Here is a 23715-nt window from a genome sequence, read left to right as displayed (position 1 = left end):
TAGTCGTTGTTGACAACCAAAATTGGCACCAATCGGGCTGACCGGTATGATCGAGCGGTCTGACCGGTCAAGGCACTGTGGCCTGTCCGGCAGGGGCCGACCGGTCTGACCGGTCCAGGTAGAGTCTGAGTACAACTAGAGATTTTTATAGATTTAGATCTGTAAACAGGATTTCTTGCGGGATAAGTCCACCCCACCCTATAAATATAAAGGGTCACGGCCGATTAGAAAACACAATCGAACAAAATCAATACAAATTCTATTTTTTATCCTCTTCTCCAAACCCTAGCTTTTCCAACCCCCTCTGCTGTTCTTCCTTCGTCTCCGCGACGTTTGAAGGCGTTCTAGGTGGCCTGCCGATCCTAGAACAACCCTACGTGCGCTTACCCTGACGGGGTCCCTCCCGGGTTCGCGTTCGTCGGCCGTCGCCGATTCTCACCGGCGACCGGTCTGACCGCTCCACGCAGAGAGAGCTGCATCAAGCTCTTTCTCGCGCCGCACGATCTAGTGCGTTCGTGTGTTGACCGAGATTTGCGTCAACATACTTTTTGGCGACTCCGCTGGGGAAGAAAGATCTTGGTTAATAGAACCGATCTAATCTACTCCAAAGAATATGGGCTCCAACACAGAAATCGACAAGGAGAACATCATCCCTTCATATGAGCATCTTTCGGAGGACGTTCGTTTGCTGCTGGAGGAGAGCAAGAAGAAGCGTGATGAAGAAGATCTACAAGCGGCGCTTGCGAGCATCAAGGTCGGTCGAGGCGGCAAGGTCACCAAGATCAAAGAGATCAACTTCACTTCTACCTCCTCGAATGCATCTACTGAGGTAACATCTGCTGCAACTGCTCCACCTTCTGGTGTTACTATGGAACAAATTCAGAAATTGTTAGCTGAGCGTGATGTTTATTGGGTTAATTGGCTTAGCTCTAAGGAAAGGGAATCGGCTTGTAAGAAACCAGAATCAGCCGATGAACCTCCATCTGTTTCTACTTCTGAATTTTATGTTCTTCAACCATCGGCAGCATCTCCTACGAGTCAACCTCAATATGGGATGCCAATAAATTATTTCAGTGGTCAAACTGTTACACCCACATACACTGATCCTATTATGAGTATTCCTGGTTCGGCCAATATTAGCCGAACGAACGAGATTGTTCAATACACACCACCAAAAATCTCCAGAAATTCAGTGCCACACCCCGGTCCTATCTCCGACGAGATGTTTGACCGATATGTGCAGCGTTGGCAAAACCGGCAAAGACCGGTCAGACCGGTATATCAGCCCGGTCAGACCGGTTCCCCCCAACCAGCGAGAGGTATCTACATCCACACAGCCAAATTCTTCAAGTAATTTTGATAAAATGCTTACTGATTATAAGAATGATTTGGCTAATCTGCTTAGAGAAAGTTTTGGAGTGGATGTTAGAAGCAAAACCCGCACATACCAAAAGCCTTATCCTACTTCGTTTGATTCTGTTGCATACCCTGCTGGTTTTAGGTTGCCTGAATTTGTTAAATTCAGTGGGGAAGATACTAGGAGTACATTTGAGCATATTAGTCAGTATCTTGCCCAATTAGGAGAAGCTGGTTCAATAAACGAGTTGAAAGTGCGTTTATTTTCTTTATCTCTAACTGGAACCGCTTTCTCATGATTTTCATCTTTGGCACCTAATTCTATTGGTTCATGGGAACAATTAGAGCAGAAGTTCCATGAGCACTTTTTCTGTGGGCATGATGAGCTTAAATTGTCTCACTTAACATCGGTTAGACAATCGCGTGATGAATCTGTCAATGATTATATAAGACGATTCCGCGATACAAAAAACCGATGCTTTAGTGTGAATATTGCAGAAAAGGATTTAGCTGATTTGGCTTTTAATGGCTTGCGCTCTCATATTAAAGAAAGATTAGAGGGCTATGATTTCTTTACCGTTACTCAGGTGCATCAAAGAGCTTTGGCTATAGAAAGCCGAAGCAAAGAGCCTCAGGAGTCTCAAAGACATCATCGTTCTAGTGTGCATACTTTAGAATGCAATTCAAATTGTTCGGATGATGAATCTAATGATGTCTATGCTGCTGAGTTTGCTTGGCCATCTCAAGCTAAACCATTTACTTGTTCTGCTCTTAAGCCGATTCAGAAAAATCGGCAAGATGAACAATTTACTTTTGATGTATCCAAGTGCGAGAGAATATTTGATGAGTTATATAGGATTGGATATGTTAAGATGTCACATACTCTACCGCCGCCTGAAGAGTTGAAGCGGCGAGCATATTGCAAGTTTCATAATACTTTTTCACATGCTACTAATGATTGCAATGTGTTACGTAGACAAATTCAATCGGCCATTAATGAAGGACGATTGGTTACTCCTAATATGCAGGTTGATCAGAATCCTTTCCCAGTGAATGTGTTGGAATTGAAAAATTCTAAAGTGCTAGTTCGGCCGAGTCAAGCCGAATCAACCAAGGGGAAGAATGTAGTTATTGGTGATGAAAGACCTGAAAAGAAGCTGACACAGGAGATCCCTCAAGGTGAAAAAACACTCGGGGGGCAAGACAAGAAGAAGGCCAACAACAAGTCGACCGGTCTGACCGGCCACAGCGGCGGTCTGACCAGTTCGACCAGTCTGACCGGTTATGGGACCGGTCTGACCGGTGCGCCCAGTAAATCTGGGAACTCCTCCAAAATTAAGACAACACCGAGTTTTAAAGAACTCTTGGCCAAATACGAGAAGGAAGGGAGTACTCAGACACAGAAGGGGCCACCAAGCGAAGTCAAGGATAAGGGATCATCGTCAAGACATCTAGAGCAATCGAGTCAAAGTAATTATACTTCATCTAGTGGACCGATTGCTCCATGGTATTGTTGGTATCTTTACTTTTATACACCTATGGATTATAGTAGGATGCATATGCAATCATATTATATTCAATATCCTCCTATGTATCCAAATCATGGATTATTACAAAGACTGATTGTTGCTAGCAATAATCCGGTCAAGCAAGATGTTGATTGCAGCAAAGAGAATGGTAAGAGCAAGGAGCAAAATTCAAAGTATTTACAGCCGAGGTGGTGTCCCTCAGGTTTGTCTCACACTCAGAAGCGAAGGCTGCAACGTATGCGCAAGAAGGAGGCAATGGGACAACAAGTGGAGACCGTGCCAAAGACGTCAGCGACAATGAAGAAGGTGTGGCGGCCCAAACAAGTTGTTTCAACATTGACTTGAGCAAAACATAGCCGATGTAGTGTTAATCATCGCCCTTAGACAATTTTGGCTCAGAAGAATGTTTTTTGGTAAGCAAGCTTTACCAAAAAACAGGGGGGCATATGTTGACAGCCAAAATTGGCACCAACCGGTCTGACCGGTATGATCGAGCGGTCTGACCGGTCAAGGCACTGTGGCCTGTCCGGCAGGGGCCGACCGGTCTGACCGGTAGGTCCGACCGGTCTGACCGGTCCAGGTAGAGTCCGAGTACAACTAGAGATTTTTATAGATTTAGATCTGTAAACAGAATTTCTTACGGGATAAGTCCACCCCACCCTATAAATATAAAGGGTCACGGCCGATTAGAAAACACAATCGAACAAAATCAATACAAATTCTACTTTTTATCCTCTTCTCCAAACCCTAGCTTTTCCAACCCCCTCTGTTGTTCTTTCTTCGTCTCCGCGACGTTTGAAGGCGTTCTAGGTGGCCTGCCGATCCTAGAACAACCCTACGTGCGCTTACCCTGACGGTTCCCTCCCGGATTCGCGTTCGTCGGCCGTCGCCGATTCTCACCGGCGACCGGTCTGACCGGTCCATTAGACCGGTCTGACCGCTCCACGCAGAGAGAGCTGCATCGAGCTCTTTCTCGCGCCGCACGATCTAGTGCGTTCGTGTGTTGACCGAGATTTGCGTCAACATTCGTCATCTTGACAGGCGATGTGTTTCCTGTCGTGGTGCTCGGAAACGTCCTTGGTGTCATGGTGTTCCGCCTGGGCATCCTTGCCATCATGGCGATGAAGATCCAGACTTCCCGGGTGCCATAGAAACTGTAACAAGATTGGCACAGATTGCATCACGTACAAGGAATAAAGTGAATTTGCTAAGTACATAAAGCTGCAACCGAATGCTTGTTACCTGCTACCTAGAAGCCAAAAGGATCTCGACGCGAGGCTTTCCGGCGGCCGCAAGCAGGAATGAAACGCAAGCTAGTTGGCGTTGGGTGGAGAAATTGTTCGCCGCGTAGCAGCTATTTATGGAGCTAGAGGCCGACAGAATCATAATCATAACAAACATTTTCTGCCAGTCAACAACCCCGAGAGAAGCACATGCTGATTTTATGGCGAGCGCGGCTGGTTGGTGGTTGTTGCAGCGCGTGCATGCACATGCCCATAATGACTGACGTTTTCCCCTTAGGCAAGACCGCAAGATATACATGCCGATTGTTGGGGTGTGTTTTCCCTACTGTTCACTGTTACGATTGGGAACTCACATCAATTGGATAAGCTCGAAACTCAAGTCTCGACGTGACAATACAAAATGTTCACGGAAGCTAAAATGACAAACAGTAAAGATTTCATCTACTTATGGGCCAAAGTCGCAAGACATAAGTAATGCACCGAGTCACTGAGAATATTCCACCAAGTCGAGTTTGAGTGGGCTGCGCCCTCAAACTCTACTTGGGGGGTATTTTGTACATGCATGCGATTCAACATGAGCAAATAAAATTAAATGAGCTTGTGCGTGTAGTTTGAAAGAAGCAAGCAATATTAACATGCAAGGAAGGATGCATACGCTGCATGGATGCGTCCTCTTGTTCTTTTCAAAAGTTGCACGAGCAAATCAGGCCCTGTTTGGATCCCAACTTTTTTCAGAAGTCCCTATCACATCAAAAGAAATCTTACTATTTTATAGTATTAAATAAAATCTGTTTATAAATGTTTTTTGACAGCTGAGTGTTTTTTCGCGAGACGAATCTAATGAGCCTAATTAATTCATAATTTGCTACAGTGATGCTACAGTAATCATTCGCTAACCATGAATTAAGATACCTCATTAGGTTCGTCTCGCAGTTTAGCCCCAGGGTTCTGCAGTTAGTTTTGTAATTAACATTTATTTAATACTTCTAAATACTAAAAAGTCCCTGGGACTTTTTTTAAGTCCCTATTCCAAAACACCCCCTCAGATCAACACACTAGTGCCTCCACATATGCAACCCGTGATTAGTGATTAGCAAAGTGTGGCCGCCGGCCAGTGGACTGGGCCTGTCAAGTGTCAAGCACTCAAGCTTTGAGTTTTGGGCTGATTAGTAAACAATTAGGACAAATTAGTCTAGTGTTTTTGGGCTTTTAAGCGACCCATGCGTGGCCCATGCAAGCATATGTTTTTGTGGGCACGATCGAGCAGGCCTTCTGGAAGCCTTCGGCAGGCGCACGTGCGCCAGACAAAGGATAAGATTGAAATTAAAATTTTGAATCAGTGGCCGCGCGGCGAGAACTGATCCGAGCGCATGGCTCGGGCGCCGGCTTACTCGGCAACAGATTAGAGGCGGTGCACGGCTTGACGCTCCCCTCCTGGCCTCTGCGTCTGGCCTGTAAAATAGACCTCTCAGTCTCTCACGAGGCCAACACACACATCCACGATCCACATCCATCACGCACACACACCTCATCGCCATCCACTCACCCTGCACCACACCAGTTCGCGTCGCCGGCCGGAGCTCGTGATCAGCGACAACACCTGCTGAGCGGCCACCCATCTCCATCATGCGTGCCCACCGACGAACGAGTCCGCGGCCTGCGGCCGAGTTCCGGCCTCGGCTCCACGGTGCCACACATCTGACGTCGCCGCCGTCGAGCACCTCGGCGTCGACCCCATGGCTTGTGTTCTTCTCGCCAGTAACCCTGGTTAAGATCGTTCCATCTTGTTCGTTTTGTTCCTGTGTCTTTGCATGTTCTCTTTCAGCACGCATGCATGGAGGAGTTCTGCACGTCATGGGCATCTCGTGGTCGCCATGAAAGAGATGGTCGATCCTCGCGGCGAGCAGCCCGCCACGTCGCCGGCCCGCCGGGATCGTTGCCGTATCACCGCCGTGGCTCGATACCATCGAGCTCGCCGATGTGCAGTTCGTCGCCGGCCGCCGAGATCATAGCTGTATCGCCACCGCAGCTCTCTGCCGTCCGGCTCGCCGTCACGCAGCCGGTCATCATATTGAGCTCGTCCCTGAACGGCCCGTGCCGCCCAGATGCATCTGTTCAAGAACGCCACGGTGCCTTTCAGCACATCAACTGAAGAACCGTGCCTGTGCAAGTCACTACTGCAATCGGGCCCTGCAATAACCGGCAGAGTAGTCACTATTTTGTTCCCGTCATTGCAGGCGACCCAGTATCAGGTAACGCTGCCCGTAATTGCAGTTCCCGTTTGCAATAACGGTCAGCCTGATGTCAGCAGGGCAAGCCGGGCGGGAGCAGGGTGCAGCGCATGCAGGTGGAGGTGAGGGGCGGCGGCCGATGCAGGCGTCGGGAAGAACGGGCGGCACCGGCCAGGGGCAGGGCTCCAGGACGAGGACGCGCCAGGCTGGAGCGGGCGGAGAGGAGCTCGGCCACGCGACGAATGGTCTACAAAGATACGTGCCCTTTTTTGAATAGCCCGATCAAAATCCAATGGCTGCAAAAAAACGAGGCGACGTGGCCCAATTTAGGTCTACGGAGATTAGATACTCCTTTACAGCTCAAGCATACATTTTAAGAAAAAAAAATAGGAGAGTTCCCTCGATTTGATATATCTATATATATACTATAAAGATAAAAATATAATTAAAAATTTTTCTCACCGGTCTCACCCCTCACGTTGGACCCACGTGTCAGGGTGGAGGGAGGTGGGAGGGGTGTAGATCCATAGAAATCGCGAGTTAGAGATCATTTTTGCCAAAAAGAAATTATTTTTGTCGCCCAACACGGTCCTACCTACCTCTTGAACCAAAATAAAGGAAAAATGATAGTTGAGCCCATCTACCAGCCTCAGCTTGTTCTTGTTCTACCTCCACTCGTCCGACGAGCAGCGCGACGTGACCTGCGCATCCTCCCCGGCGAACTGCCCCCGCTTTCATGGTCCTGGAGACCCTCGACGTGAGCGACGAGCAGGAGCAGCTTGCGCTTGCCGGATTGACCCCGATGTCACACCGCACGTACGTGGAGTCTATGAGGACCGATGTCACGAGCGGGCCAAGGCTTGCTGGGAGGGTGGCCATGAGGATCACGCGGGACACACGAGTAGCCAGCCATGGTTGTGGTTTGCCGCAACATCGGTGAGCCGGTGAGAAGCCAGGGGCAGTCAGGGTATGGTTCGCCGCGGCAGGCGGTAAAGTCCATCTTGTGCGACCGCTACATGCTTGCTCCATTCTCTAAAATTCGAGCTCGGAGTCCATATACAACATAAATTGATCGATTAGGTTCTGATAGCATACCACAGGGATGTTTTGAGCACAGAAAAAAACTGTGTCTCGGCGGGCCGGAGGCGACTCTCGTCGCCTGAGCGCCGCTGCGGCCGGATCTCCTTGGTCCGGCCGCCTCCGCGGAAGCCACAGATCCGCGCTCCCCTCGGGTCACCCTCTCCCATCCATCCCGCCTCCCTAGTGGTGTGTGTAGGGAGATCGGTGAGGATGACCTAGCCGCCCACACCACCACCCGCCGCCGCCACCACCGGTGACCACTCCGGTCCTAGCGGCCACTGCCCCAGCCGGCGGCCACTCCGGTCTCGGCGGCTCCTATTCCGCCCCTCTCCGGCTGCCTAGGTCCGCCCTTGACTCCGAGCCGCCATACGCCCATCCTCCGCCCTCCCCTGCGCGCTACCGCCATCCGCTATGCCCAGCGTGCTCAACGACGACGACATGGCTCGGCCTCTCGACCCCGACCCCCACCTTCCTCCTGCAGCCCGCCGGAGCACCTCTGCTTTGATTCGCCGCTGCCACCGGCATCCTCAACTGCTCTAGTGCCGGGTGTCTTCTCCCCCAACCACACCCTCGATGGCTCCCCCACGCTGACGGCCATCCCAGACTTGGCAACCTCCTCCTCATCGCCGACGGGCACTCCTCTCCCCTCCCCCAGGTGCTGTGCTCGCTCCCCGGACGCGGCTCCGTTTTTCCATAGCGGCCACTCCGATGGTCGGGGGAAGTGGCTCCGATGGAGAGACGACACCCCACCCCTCTCCGACGACGATGGCTCCCTGTCCTACCACGACATCCTGCTGCGGCAACCGAGGGCGACCACTCCTGCCTCAACACCGGCGACGACGCAGGTCGATGCGCCGGCTCCAATGCCCACTCTTCGCTCCATAGTGGTGTTGCCTCCACATGGCGAGGGTGGGCACCGCAAGCGTCCTCATCAGTGGGGCCGGCTACCCTCTCCGCCACCCTAGACGGACAAGCGTTCCCGGCGCAGTAGCCGCCGGCGCGGAACTACAAAGCTGGTCGTCGGTCTCCTGCGGCACGACCAGCCCCACAAGGCTAGTCGAGCTGCCCCATGCCGTGCTCGGGGTCAGACTGCGCATCGCCCTCCTCGCATCGACCCTGATGGCTGGCAACGAGTTGAGAGGCGGCGCGCGCATCCTCGGGACCATCGGGAATGGCCTCCTCGGCCGGATGTGCCGCCACGGCGATGCTTCCCCAAGGTGCTTGATGGACGATGTTTGAACTGCCATTCCTTCAAGCATCGGATTGCTTCATGTCGTTAGCCATTGCAGTGCCTGCACTGCCATGCCCTTCGGTACTGTGCCAAGGATTGCTTGCGGCCTTGTCGCCCGCCACTTCGGTTGGGCCAACCTCAGCTGGACAGTCGTGTTGCTCCTGTTGGATTTGAGCATGGTCATGATCGCCCTCCGGTCTTGGACGATAGGTCATTGCAGACGACTACTGCTGCTGACGGTGGCCTCGACCTCACGCTCTCCGCCACCGATGCCTTGGCCGTAGTTGCTTTGGATGTGGCCAAGTCAGCGATCATGGCTGTGCTTTGCGTCGAGGAGGACGACTTCACCCTCGGGCCTGCCTTCCCCGAGCTGTTCGTGGCCACTTTCCGATCTCAGGAGCTTCGTGATCGGGCTTCGGCGGCGAGTGTTTCCCAGGAGAGTCCATCGCTCTCTGGTGGTCTGCTGGGGCACTCTGGGGCTGCCACACCCGTGGCGCCTGTGGAGGTGCCGCTTGGGGAGGTGCCACCATCGGCCGAGGTGCCAGCTGTAGTGGTGCTGCCTGTGGAGGTGCCACCATCGGCCAAGATTGTGTTGCCGGCTACTACTGAGGTCTGAGGAGGCAACCGGCACGGTTGGAGCATCGGAGGACGATAATTCCGCGGCCTTGGAGGACTTCATCAGCAATGTTGCGAAGAATATTATGCCGCCTCTTGTGGACAAACCGTCTCATCGCCGTCGAGTTGATCCTGTCCTCGTCGACGCGCCTCCTCACTTGCCTTCGTCTGAGGCATCTGGCCTCAGGCGAAGCCATCGCCAAGCCTTGGACCCTCTCTCGGCCGTCAAGCCGGCTAAGCGAGGGGCGGTGCTCCTGATGCGCCGACTTGGTGAGGTTGGCGCGTCTCTACCCTTGGCGGCTTCGGCGAAGCAACCGGTGGAATTTCTTTCGCGAACCTCCGGCGCACCACGTGGACGCATTGCAGGACTTGTTTCCGATGTTGAAGAATAAGAGCGAGAGCTCTCCCTTTGTGGATGGATCATTGACTAAGGGCTACACTTAAAGCTCGTCGTTTAGGTTGTGCGAGATGTGATGAGTAGTTCATGTAGGAGTTTATCTTTGGTGTTGTGTTCAGCTAGCTTGCCGGCTTGTGTTCATATGAAGTCTGTTCCATTTGGGTTGTAACCGAACACTACCCAATTTCTTTTTCGTCTTAATACAATGATACACTGCGCGCGTATTCGAGAAAGAAAAAATTGATCCATTATATAGCCTCCTCATGACCAATTCTGCCAATCCCTTCAAGCAATTTAAGTTAATTCAGTCCAATTCCTAACAATAGGGGCACGTACGCGCGCAGTACTCATTTGGCCATAGGAACATGAATGCAGGTTTTCGTGGCTGCCGCGGCCGGGCCTACGGATCCTGAACGAGGCGGCAGCGACGACCTCCGACTTCTCTGCTGCGGCATGATGGCCCACCTCCGCTGCGCCTGGCAGCAACAGGCCTCCCACACCTCCCTCACCTCAGCGGCATGACGTCGACATCCTGGTCGTGCAGTCCTTTTCTCCAGTGCATCAAGGCGTGGCTCCAATGCTCCATGCGGGGGAAGTGAGTCTGCGGCGGCGCAGATGAGCGCGGCGAGTACCGAGCGAGCTCCCTGAGTTGCTTGGTACTGGTAGGAAGGACGAAGCTTAAATTACAGCCAACCGCTGGATGAGGTTTGTACGGTGGATGCAGGCAGGTAAGTAGCATGTAGCAACATGACTTGTTGAAGTCACTTAATCCTCTTCCCGACGCCCGAGCTCCTCTCCCACTTCCATCCCAACCATCGCAGCGTCGTCACCGCCACATCCGCTTGTCGATCAACGCTCACAGCGTGCTTCCCGCATTGGCAGCTAATGTCAATCTCAATGGGAGTGTCATAAGAGTGTTATGGACATTAAATTTGCTAATATTTACTAATAATATAAAGAGAGGAGAGAAATGTCATGAAATGTGAGAGGAATGTCATCACCATGACACTCTACTGGCACAGTTTTTAAAATTTCAGTCTAGGTAACTGTGTCGATGACACTCCCACCGTCTCAATAGGAGTTTCATTGAGAGTTTCATGTCATTAAATATCATCATTTTTCCTGACATGGCAAGGAGAGAAGGCTAAAGTTTTATGGGATGTAAGGAGAGTTTCATAACCATGAAACTCATCTGGCACAGTTACCTAGTCCTCAGTCTAGATAATTGTGTTTATGAAATTCCCAGTGAAACTGGTCTAAGATACCCTTGTGGCACGCTGCCGGAGCTGTAATTCTTAAATGTATCATTGCAAATCTTTTAACTTTTAATCATATATGGCTATAGTTTTCTGGTCATCTGTTTTGTTACGGCATCTTAATTTTAAGTGGTCTGATGGAAAATGAAAAACAAAACATTTAAAAATAGGTTCAATAGGTTTAAATATGTGCTTGGTGGTTTCAATGGGTTGAAGGGTCCTTAATTAGGCTACTTAATTAAAATTTTATTTTCATAATATATTCAGATAAATTATATGACTTTGTTATGTTATTTATGTCATTTGGATAAAAAATAGTACTATTATGCGTTTTTTATGAATCTAAAAAGAAGTGTTTAATATATTTATATGTGCATGCGGCATGTACACTTTACGTGTGCATATTAAAAAGTAGAAACCAACAAGGAGTTACAAGGAAAAATCAATAATATAACAAAAAGGATGAGCAGTCTGGCTAACTCAAGAAAGATGAAACAGATTCCAGGAGCCTACTTATGCCCAACAAAAAACAGGGCTTTAGAAAAGCCTCTTGCTCCGACAAGAGTTGCCTTGGTTGTGTTGCTGCTCCCCCAAACATCTCTCTAATAGTCATCAGAAACTAATTAAGTTCTACTTTCTGCGAGATTGGTTCAGGGAAGTTGACAGATGAGGCACTTCACAAGAAAACGGTGGCACTTCTTGGTGGAAAGAGGCCCAGTCTTAAGAAGACAGATCCCAATGACACCACATCCAAAGACAAGCTGAAATCAGGATTAGGTTTAAGAAGTACTTGACCAATCTTTCTAGCTCCATTGCGTTGTGGTTCGAATATTCACAATTCCAACACTCCATTTCTAGCTCCCTTAGAGCATCTCCAATAGTTTCTATATGCGTAAAAATGTGCACCGCTTCTCCACTCCCGATCGCTCCTCCTCCTTGGCATTTCCTATGAAATTACTTGTGGGGCCACAAACTTCACATTGCTAGGAGTAAAAATAGGGAACTATTTTTTAGGGGAGAAAAAATTGAAAACTATTGGAGATGTTCTTACCATGCAGCTCCTAGAACATCCCACCTTCAGGCGTTAGGGAGATCGAGAGATCTGTATGGGCATTGTTAGAATATATTATGCAACTCCGAATATAGTTAGTTTATTATTGATTGTAATCCCGAATAATCTTTTTTATCTCTAGAAGAGACTACTTGCCCTCCAAACCATATACTCCTATATATTCACCCTAAAGGGTCAATGCAATACATCACACGCATCATACACAATCTTACATGGTATCACAAGACTAGGTTACAAACCCTAGGCCTTTGCTCCCGCTGCCCTAGGGTGATCAATCTCTGCCGGGGACAGTGCCCTCGTAGGATGCATGTTAGAGTATACTAGGCAATTATGCCTGTGTATTGCTACAGACAATGTTGGTATAAGTATCGGATATGTATTGGTGTTTGTAGGGATCTATGTGATCAAGTAGTGGGCGGAGGGACTTGGTCCGACTCGCATACGGGATGGACTAATCCCACCTGTCAATAACATAGGCAGACCAAATAAAAAATTAAGATGGAAACCTTACTCGCTTTACTAATATATATAGATATAGGTATAGATTAGGCAACTTTAGATATGATTAGTTTAGGATTGATTGTAATCCCGAGATAACCTTCCTTTATCTCTAAGAGATGCTACTTGCCCTCCAAGCCATGTACTCCTATATATTCGTTCTAAAGGCTCAATGCAATACATCATACATACTCCCTCTGTCCCTTATTAAACGTTGCTTTGGGTTTTTGTGCCACAAGTTTGACTAAATTTATAGAAAATGTATACAACATTTATATCTCTAAATAAATTTGTTAAAAAAACTAGATTTAAAGATTATCTATTGATATCAATTATATATCATAAATATTACTATTATTTTATATAAAAGTAATCAAAATCATTTCTCGGGAAGCGAGAACGACAGTTATTTAGGGATGGAGGGAGGAGACATCAAGAACCAGAAGTCAGCGTTGGCTTCTCGAAAACTATTTCACTTAGGGCTCATTTGGTTTTTTAAGTAGCATCACATCAAATATTTGAATGTCAATTCAAATATTCGGATGACAACTTAATATAAAACTAATTGCATAAATTGTAATTAGAACTCTAGATGAATCTATTAAGTATAATTAATACATAATTAGCAAATAGTTACTGTAACAATTAGTAATCAAATTATGAACTAATTAATCTTAGTAGACTCATCTCGTAATTAAGTCACCACTTATGAAATTAGATTTGTTATAAGTCTATATATTCCGTACTCCTAATTTTTGTTTAAACACTTATAAAATTAGATTTGTTATAAGTCTATATACATACTCCTAATTTTTATTTAAACATGACGGGACTTATGATTTAAACTGAAAAAAAAAACAAACGAGGCCTTAAAACTCCGATGTTAACTTTTATACGCTGCAACAGAACTTCTTTCAGATTACAGTCTAAATCCATAATGTTTATAGAAGATGCAAATAATTAACACAATAAATCAAAAAATTATAACCTAAAACCACATAATTTACATGTCATCAGCCACACCTATCCGACAAGGACTAGTACTATACTATTTCGGCGCCCCGTTCTGAAGTCCGACGGCCCCGGTGGTGCCAGGTCAAGCTACTTCGCTACTGTAGCCGCCTTGTGCTGCGCCTTGCTGAACCTTGCTCCACAAGCCTTTTGAGGGAAGGCTGAGGAGCGGAGAGCCCTACAGATTCAGGAATGTCAAGGTCACCATTGGCTGTGGGGCCAGCCATCTCCGATTGCATCCTTGACATGTCATGTAGCGGCTGAATCTGGATTCTTGATTTCTCGACCTGAAAGGGAGCTCCAGTTATGCAATGATGCATATGCGAAGTGCAAATATGATAAGCACTGGCTATAAATGCATGATAAAATCTACAGATGGCATTTCCCTGGTTATGGTTGCATTTAGAGGGCTCGAAAACTTTGCCATTTTGTGAGTTGACGCAAGCACATAACTATCTTAACTTCACATCTCGACTAGACTAACATACCAGCTCCTGGTGAAAAACATGAGAATAAGCTTCAGAAAGCCTTCTCTGAAGATCATCTTCTTTCTTCCTTTCATACTCATAGTTCTCCATTTCATGCCCCCTCTCTTCCAATTCTCGATATAACTCTGAAATCAGAAATCAGTTTTCATCAACCTCTAGTTTAAAAGCATGCATATGACGCAACTTAATAACAAGGTTGTTCAATCAGACAACAGTTTACATCAACCTCAATTTTCGGAATATGCATAGGACAATATTAATTACCAAGCCTATGAAAGGAAACAAAGATCATGTCTTATAGAAGTTGTGTTGGAATATCTGCATAACATAACATATATGGCATACCTGTAAATACTGACAAGATCCAAATTTGCGTTGGAATATCAAATAGCGTCTTAGCTAAGGTCAATGATGACTTCAGGATCTCTCTAGCTTGTCCTGCATCATGTAGCTGAAGCGCCAATGTGCCCAGCATTGTTAGGTACTGAGAAACCAATTGGATGTTACCCAACTGTTGGTGTGCTATTCTCAAACCACTTGCAAGGCGATTCCTGCATCAAGTATAACGGTATAAGCATTAAACATCGACAAAATATATATAGGAATGCATTTACAATCATGCTAACAATGTGCTCAGAAGGCAAAATAAAATTGCTGTGATAAGACAATAGTAGGACAAATAATGCAGACCACAGCTAACATATCATGTATGTGCGCCCTAATCCTGTCACACAACATGCAAAACCATTGATAGTGTTCTTTTGTTCACTAGATACTGAGTCATTACACTTACCGTGCTTCTTGTGGATTATGCTGCCTCATAAGTAGAAGTCCATAAACAAAAATTATACAGGTCTTCTCTCGGACGCCAACAAAAGAGTCCATTGTTCTATAAGCAGGACCAACTAATTCTAGTGCCTAAGGAATAAAACAGCAAAGCAATATTCAGTATAGTCAGCTAGCTTGAAACAACAGAAGACAGGTAGAAAAGTGTAATATTCTATCAAGTTCTAACATACCTGTGAAGACGATTCTGCGTCACCTTTACATATGTATGACACTGCTGCATAGACTTGGCACATCGATTGCATTGATTTGCTCTCTGTCAGCTGAGATCATCAACAGCAAACTAACATCAACAGACTTGACATGTTATAGCAAGACTCTACAGTTTTCATCCGCATGTTTATGCTTTGGCTATCATGGAAAGGATATATAGAAGATAGCCGAAAATACCTTCATTGCTTCAAGGAAATGGAAAGCAGCCTCATCAAAGCAACCAACAGAATGTGCATATTGTCCCCTTAACATTTCAATGGTGCTTTCACATCCTTGAAGGATTGTTGGGAAACGAGCAAACCAGTTTTTCATCTGTGCCAAAGCCTACAGAAAGGTGGTTAAAACAAAATGAGTAAGCTATAGCTAAGAATGACAAAATCTGATTACATCAAATCCATAATCTGCATATAATATAAATTAGGCAACCGTATCATGTGTCCGCCATAAACTAATTGGTAGTACTAAGATGTGCATAATAAATGGACAAGCATTTTCAAAAGGCATAGTACTAGTGCATTTAACAATAAGCAATAAAAATCCAATAGTTAAACATATAAAACAGAAGCATAACATGCTAGCTAAACATGATCTACTTTTGTGTTTACCTCCTGGGCTTCAACAAATTCTGATCTTGTCAGTTCCACGGCAACTTTGTTTTCCAGAAACTGAAGTAAAAGCGTCAAGTACAGCCCAGCTGTCCATATTGTTGAGGGTTCCAAATTTACTTCTGCATAGTATGCCAGTTGTAAAATGAAAATAGATTAGTGACTACACGAGTCAAGTGAAGACAAATCAAACAAGATGAAAGGAACAGGAGAACCAGAACACAAGTTAGACCCAAGTTGGTAATATTTATTTCTTTTATAGGGTATAAAAAAGACTCACATATGTGGAATAAGTGCAATAATACATTAACTAAAGTGCCTAGCAGTACAAAGTGCAGAAAGAAAAACATCCATTAGGACATAATCCACCCTTTCATCTAAAAGTTGTTCGTTTTCTATTTATGTTTGAGGTCAATGCAGCACGGATACGGATACGTGTATCGGTATCAGGCCGATACGGATACGGGGATACGTCATTTTCTCAAAAAACCCGATACGCGGATACGTTTTAGTAATTTTTTATAAAATAAATATTAATACATATTAATGGTAGGAAAAGGAAAATAAAAAAGAAAAGAAAAAGAAAGGAGAAGAAACTAAAAAAACCCAGTCCAAGAGACCACCAAGCAGGACAAACCCACTTCTAGACAGATCTCCGCCGGAGCAGGACAAACCCGCTCGCAACTCCAACTCCTTTCCACGTCAGCCCCGCCGTCGTCCGCTTCCTTCCCTTCCATCCCCGTCCTCTTCCGCTGGCTTCCTTCGCGGGCACGACTCACCTCTCTCTCTCTCTCTCCGCCTTCTCCACCGCCGGCTCCCCTCCTCCCGCACCCCCACCGCCTCCCCCGCCACTGCTCCTCCCTCGTCGGCCCTCGCCTCTCCTCCCACTCCCGCCCCCGCCCCTCCCCTCCCCTCCTGCTCCGGCCCTCCTTCCCCTCCCGCCCCCGCCCCGCCCCTCCCCTCCTGCTCCGGCCGCCGCGCGGGGCCAGTCCTCTCCGGATCCGGCGGCGGCGCGGCTCCTCTCCCTCTCCCTGGAGCGACGGCGGAGGCTCCTCCCTCTCCTCTCCCTCGAGCTCGGGCGGATCCGGCGGCACGCGGCTCCTCTCCCTCTCCCTCGAGAGACGGCGGCGGCGGCTCCTCTCCCTCTCCCTCAAGCTCGGCCGGCGCTCGGGGAGGCTGGATCCAGCCCCGGCGCGGGCGGATCCGGCGGCGGAGCGGGGCCGCGGCGGCGCGAGGACGTGGTGGCAACGGCGGGGCAATACGTATCAGATAACGTATCCGATTTTTTTCTTATTTATTTTTTCCGATACTCCTCCGATACGTATCGGTGACGTATCGATGGCGTATCCGTATCGGATACGTATCCGATACGGGATACGCCCATGCACCGGCGTATCGGGGTATTGGAGTTTGAGGTGATTGGCTGGAACAGAGATCAACCATATTGTTAAGAGTATATTAGGCAACTCCGGATATTGTTAGTTTAGGATAGATTGAAATCCCGAGATAACCTTCCTTATCTCTAGGAGAGGCTACTTGCCCTCCAAGCCATATACTCCTATATAATCAGCCCAAGGGGCTTCAGCAATATATACCACGCATTATACACAATGTTACATGTTCTCTAGTCTCATCGTCTGCGCGCTCCCGTTATGACTACACGGGGATGTTAAAGTACATTAGGCAACTCCTGATATGGTTAGTTTAGGATTGATTGTAATCTTGGGATAACCTTATCTCTATGAGAGGCTACTTGCCCTCCAAGCCATGTACTCCTATATAATCAGCCCAAGAGGCTCAAGCAATATACCCCACGCATTATACACAATCTTACACATATGGTTACGTGGGCCATTGGGGCTCTATACCTCCACTGTCTAGAGAAGGTAAAAGAAAGAAAGAATGAAGAAAATGAAAGGATGACCATATGAATGAGAAAGGGTCAACATAAGTACTAGCAATCATACTCATCAGCACCTAAAAATGCAACCAATTGTGAGTTGCCAAAAAAAAAAGTATATAACTGAATATTGTTAGGACAAAAACAATAATAAAATGAAACTAATGATGAGTGTTGTCGGGTGGTAAACCCAGCCGGGTGGCAGAATGCACCTGCCTAAGCCCTGAGGGAGAATGAACTCGGGAAGGAGTTAGGATTAGTCCGATCTGGCAAGAACACGATGAACATATAAGGTTTAGAGTGGTTCGGGCCGCCGGAGCGTAATACCCTATATCCACTGTGTGTTGTATTGCCTGTCCTCACAAGAGATTGCTCGAGAGTGGTTCTAGCTGGTGAGCTGAGAGTGTGAGGGAGAGAGTCTGAGTCCACTTGTCCTGAGACTAGTGTGTGCTCCCCCTTTCATAGTCAAAGGGAGGCACGTACATAGCCGTTGGGACCCCGACAGGTGGGCCCAATGTGGATGTATTTAAATAACATAACACCTAGCACTATTATGGGGCTACGCCTGGGGAAGATCCTATTTCGGGATTTCGCTGCCTCGTCCGCATAGATGCACTGACCGGCGCAGATCCTCTGACCGGCATGATCTTGCCCTTTCACGTTGGTGCGGCGCTTGCAGCTAGCCGGGTAGGCTGCGCCACGCATGCTGTTCATGCCGCGTAGCTTGCGGCGTAGGCGGCATGATGGAAAGAGACGTGTTGTCGTATCCATTTAATGCAGCAGACTAACGTGCACGTGTACGCGGCGCCTGCGGCTGCACTGTGCACCTTGGTAATATGCGACCAATAGTGGAGTCTGGCAAAGGCTGCCCCGTGCTCTGCAGCGGCAGAGCACGCCTCAGCCTTCCGCATTGAATGCGGTGGGTGGGCGAGTCTTCCGGCGGAAGACTCGTGCCCACGCCCGCGGACACGTGGCGGCTCCGGACCCCTCCTGGGTGAAATGCTGGTTCCCCGCGCGCCGGGGGTCCGGATGGCATGGGGGTTCCGGGGACCCCCGGCTATCTGCGTCGGGCGCTGCCTTCTCTAGGACACGTGGCGTCACCGGACCCTCCCCCGAGCAGAGAGCAGGTCCGGGGCCGTTGGCCCGGCGAGGTGGACTCCGGACCGTAGGGGTCCGGTTGCTCTGCTCTTCAGTGCGTAGTTTAGGATAACTACGTGAGTCCTTGCCCAGACGCAGTAGGAGGGGGTACCCTGGTCCCGGGGTACCGACAAGTGTGGACCTTCAACATTATGGGGCAACAAATGCAGCGTGGTTACAAACTCTGCATACATTTACAATGGCTCGAACTGGGTAAATAATTACTAAGTTTATGGCATAAGTTTGGTTCAACGGTTAGCAAGAGTATAAGTAAATAAGTAATAGTACAATATTATTCTATTATTGACAGGGTGAAAATCATGGGTAGTGATCTCTAAAACATGGAAATAAGGCTGTAACGCTAAAAAGGGTAAATGTGTTAGTCAAAAGTAATTACCTGTCACACCATCCACAATGCCAAGCTTCACAAGTTCATCTGTGGAAAACAATATGTGAACACACATAAATAAAGTACAAAATAGGAGAAGGCAAGATTAGGATTTTTCAGATTTACATGCACCAGAAAAATTCTGTCTAAATTCTAAGTTTTAGAAGATCCATAAAAAAATCAATACTTCAACTCAGTACATACCCATTTAGTTCAACCATTTGGACCTGATATTTTCTTAGGTCTTTGTATTATATTTGTGTAGGGAACCTAACCACACTCAAATAGACAACAGCGGGCTAAAAAGAGAACTCATTTGGAACATTATATGTGAGATTAACAGTATTCACGACAGAATTGTAAAACAGTCACAATAACTCTGTGGTAATTCTAGAATAATCAAAGAATTATTTGAATAAAAAGATTCACGCCGTGAACAACACTGTCCTCTCCACTCTCAGAATTTGCACCTCCAGCATCAAAAATTAATACATGCAAACAAAAAATGCAGAAGTGGGGAAAGTTTTAACTGGTTTGCGAGGGCAAAGCAAGAATTGGTAATGGGGAAATCTATAACCTGCCAAGCGCACTCACAAAAAGTAAGTGTTATAACTATAGTGGTATCTAATAATTCACCATTAGTTAAGATATGCATGTGCCTGGTGAAATAAATCCTACAAGAAAATAGCTATGTAACCCTCTTCTAAATGAAAGGATAGATTAGGTGGCACCTCCCTAAAAAGAGTACCTCTCAAGGTGCACACGCTTCAGTAAATATGTCAACAATCTAGTAACCGTCATAGTCAATTTTCTCACATCTAAAGAAGCGGCTAAAAGTTCGTTAATGAGTACTGAAATCAGCAGCGCATACCAAGAATGAGCTGGAGTCCTGAATTTATTCTCTTCCCACACTCCTTAAATATTCCTTTTGGACGACTCACCATGACGACCATGAGATCTACGAGCACAAACACAGCAGTCCGCGGGAGCCACTCCCCATGCATTGGCGGTGGTGCCAAAAGCAACTTATCCCCATAATCCAGCACATCAGCCAATGAATCATAGCCGCACAACGCCCGCAACTGAGCCTTGAGCTGCCTCTGCTTGTGTGACAGCGCTGACCTCTCCCGCTCCTTCAAACCAGGCTGCCCCAGCGTCCTCTCCACTGCTCTGAGCTCATTGGCAAGCTCCTTAATGTGTTGGCCTCTCTGCAACTCGCTCTTCGCAGCTGTGTCCAGCCGATCTACACGCTGTGAGGCAGCCTTGTAGTCGCAGACTCTCAGCAGGTAGAAGGTCCGCAGCAGCTCAATGTAGAAGAAGAGCCCAACCCAGTGCTCCTTCTGCATCCAAATCAGCAACAAGCACACACAAACATTAGATCATCTCTTGTTATTGCTGTCTACGGCATTATCAGGAACCCAAATCTGCAACTACCTGCTGGGCCGGGAGCGCATCCCAGAGCTGTGTGGCGCGAGTGACGGAGTTCTCCACCGCGGCGCTGTCTTCCCAGCAGAGGAGGTGCACGTGGAGCGTGGAGGCGGCGAAGAAGAGCTCCAGCTGGGGGCTCCCGAGCTCGGCGGCGGCGGTTCCCCCAGCGGAGAGGGCGGAGAGCGCCGACGCGGCGTCCCCGTCGACGGTGAGCGCGGACGCGAGCTGCGCCTGGAAATTGCAGGTCCACAGCAGCGCGGGCCCGCGCTGGAGGAGGCCGGAGGCGGAGGCGGAGGCGAGGAGGCCCAGGGCGCGGTGGAGCACGTGCTTCTGCGACGGGACGGCCCCGAGGACGGCGTAGGCGCCGGCGAGGTGGGAGTGGGCGAGCAGCTTGAGCCGCGGCGGCGCGGAGGGCAGCGGCGAGAGGATGAGGAGCGCGCGCTCGAGGTGCGCCTTGGCGGCGGCGGGGGCGCCGGCGCGCGGGGCTGGGGAGGAGCCCCGGGGCGCGAGGAGGAGCGCGGCGAGGCGGAGCCGCGCGCGGGCCTCGGCGAGCGGGAGGAGCGCGACGGCGTGGGGCGGGCGGAGCGCGGACTCGAGGCAGGAGGCCGCGGCCGAGAAGTCGCGGCGGCGATCGGCCTCGTCGGCCAGCGCGAGGAAGCCCTCCGCGGACGCCGACGAGGCGGATACGGCGGCGACCGACATGGCGGCGGCGGGTCGGGTAGGGGGAGGGGGCGGGCGGCGACTAGAGCGCGGCGGGCGGCATGGGGGGGGGGGCGATGGGGAATTTGGGGGTAGGAGGCGGGAGCTTGCGGGGGAAGGAGCAGGAAGTGCGGGGAGAAGCGGGTTTGGGGGCGGCGCCGTCTTCAACGGGGGTCGTTCGTGCTCCGTCCCGTTTTCTTCTTGTTCGGTTCGCCGCTCCTCCGAACTCGAATGGGGAAAGTTGGGGGGGGGGGGGCCTGCAGATTGGGAGCTGGGACTTCGGCCCAAACCCAAGGTCGACGTAGCAGAGTGTAAGTAGGGTGGTAATGGTCCATGGCCCTAATAGCCTCTTCACAGTCCAATAAAGCCCTTAAAATTTTTAGTTCAAAAATACATATGCCCGGCCCTTTTAGGGCCCGATCCTTAGATTTTCTAGTTCAAAATGTTGGGCCCTTTACCACCCCTAAGTGTAAGCGTGGAAACGAAAACCTCAACAAATGTGAAATCAAAACGTTTTAGCGAGGCCTCCTCCTCCAAACTCCGCATTAAGTGTACTAAATAAATAAAGTCTATTTGTAAAAAAAAAATCAGAAATAGGTATAATTTTTTGCAACAAATTTAATGATAGTAATTAATCGATGATTGGTTACAGTAATGCTATAGTAACCATTTTTAAATCATGTTGTCAAAGGGCTTATTAGATTCGTCAAGGTTCCTAGCGTAGGGGTCCTGGAGTTGGTTTTGTAAACTGTTTTTATTTGACAGCCCTAATAGATGGTCAAAATGTCTTCTAGTCTCTTCTGGGGACAAACCAAACAAGGCCAAATTCAAGTTTGTGAGCCCACCAATCACTCAAGCATCCTTTAGCTTTCTCCTTTAGGGGTTAAAGCTTTTTTCCCCCTAACCATGCATGAAATTCAACACTTCTGATGCATGTGCTTGCTTAAAATCTATTTGTAACAGTGGTGATGAGGGGCCTTCTCGAGTGTTCGAGTGAACAGAAGAGAGAGGCGATTTTTCCCTCACGTCAGGATTCCTTCTCTATAGATCCAGATCCTAGCTTGAGGAGTAAATCGAAGTAGATTCTATTGATCTGGTAGGTGCACTGCTCTGGTAGACCCTCCGGGCGGATTCAGAGCATCTAGTCTTGCTACGACTCACAAGATATGAAGCAAGGGAACAAGATGGTTGTTGTCGCAACGGAAGATGTTGAAGACCAAATTGAGGGTCCTCGGGATGAAGAGACTGAATCTGAGAAAGATGAAGATGTGATTAAGATTGATTTCAATGAAGCTGAGAAAGAGGTAAAGTCACCATGGATTGCTATTGCGCATTTTTATTCTAATAAGCGACTCAATGTTCGTGGTTTATTTGAGGACATGGCTAAGGTATGGGGATTAAGGCAAAAGATGGAATATAAAGTTCTCAAGAGAAGTTTGTTCCTGATTGAATTCAACTACGAAGGGGATTTCAATTTTGCAATGTGCAATGGTCCTTGGTTGCACAAAGGGGATGCACTCGTTATTGCCCCCTATGATGTCAAGATGTGACCCTCGGAAATTAAACTAGAAAATATTCCACTTTGGGTGCAAATTCATGATCTACCCCCCCAATTATGATGACAGAAAAAAATGAGTCAAGCACTTGGAGAGCGTCTAGGCCTCAAGGTGCTAGAGGTGGATGTGGAAGCGAATGGTAGGACTAATGGAGAATTCTTCAGAATTAGAGTTGAATGGCCTATGCAGAAACCTTTACTCACGAAACTTGCTATCAAACCAAAAGATAGAGCACAAGTGACTAGATATGATCTAAAATATGGGTGTGTTCCTCACTTTTGCTTTTATTATGGAAGAATAGGACATGCTGAAAGTTTGTGCAGTAAGGATCAAAGTGATGAATCTGGAATTCATTTTGGTGCTTACTTGAGGGCACCGCCTTTCAAAAAATTTGAACACAGAAGATGGACGGTGCAGGCCACTAACCCACAGCCAATGGGGAAAAATCTGCACTCCGGCTCTGCACCTTTTAGCAGGTCAGTTTCATGAGAGCCAACAAAGGAGCAATCGTACATAAGGGAAGAAAGCCAAAGCAAGAGCACTAGTGTTTCTAAAATACAAATACAGGAAGAAGAAAACAGAAGTGATGTTGCTATATATCTTAGCAGATGAGGTTCAGAACCTACAAGTACAGTTTGAAATTCAGAACTTGGTAGTTTTATAGGGTTACCAATGATCAAGGAGGACAAAATTCGCCTTTAGCAAAGGATGGTGCACAAATAAAGCATCAGGTACACAGGCGACGAAAAGCAAGTGTGGTTGATCTGTCTACTTCAAACAATAGGGAATTCTCAAATAGTAAGACGGCAGAGAATTATACTCGCAAAGACTCCCTATTACCTACAATTTTTGGTTCAGCTAAAGAAGTCATGTTGGATGTTTCTCTGTCCTCTTCAGAGCTCCACAAATTTCTTTCCCTACCAATCTTGGGAGAA

General features: G+C 48.0%; 1 protein-coding gene across 1 annotated transcript; it reads right to left on the bottom strand.

Moving 5' to 3' along the window:
* Positions 1-13373: 13373 nt before the first annotated feature.
* LOC120640594 (sister chromatid cohesion protein SCC4) lies at positions 13374-21294 on the bottom strand. The gene is made up of 10 exons (XM_039916471.1): positions 20532-21294; positions 19969-20437; positions 19107-19145; positions 15673-15794; positions 15245-15391; positions 15028-15117; positions 14802-14926; positions 14354-14559; positions 14009-14133; positions 13374-13807 (listed from the first exon to the last, which is right to left on the bottom strand). The coding sequence occupies exons 1-10, from the start codon at positions 21225-21227 to the stop codon at positions 13619-13621; spliced, it is 2208 nt and encodes a 735-aa protein (XP_039772405.1). The 5' UTR covers positions 21228-21294; the 3' UTR covers positions 13374-13618.
* Between the last annotated feature and the right edge of the window lie 2421 nt (positions 21295-23715).

Source organism: Panicum virgatum, chromosome 7K, assembly GCF_016808335.1.
Source record: "Panicum virgatum strain AP13 chromosome 7K, P.virgatum_v5, whole genome shotgun sequence".
In the NCBI taxonomy this organism is placed as follows: Eukaryota; Viridiplantae; Streptophyta; class Magnoliopsida; order Poales; family Poaceae; genus Panicum; species Panicum virgatum.
The sequence above is the reverse complement of the archived record's forward strand: the minus strand, read 5'-3'. Positions and strand labels throughout refer to the sequence as shown.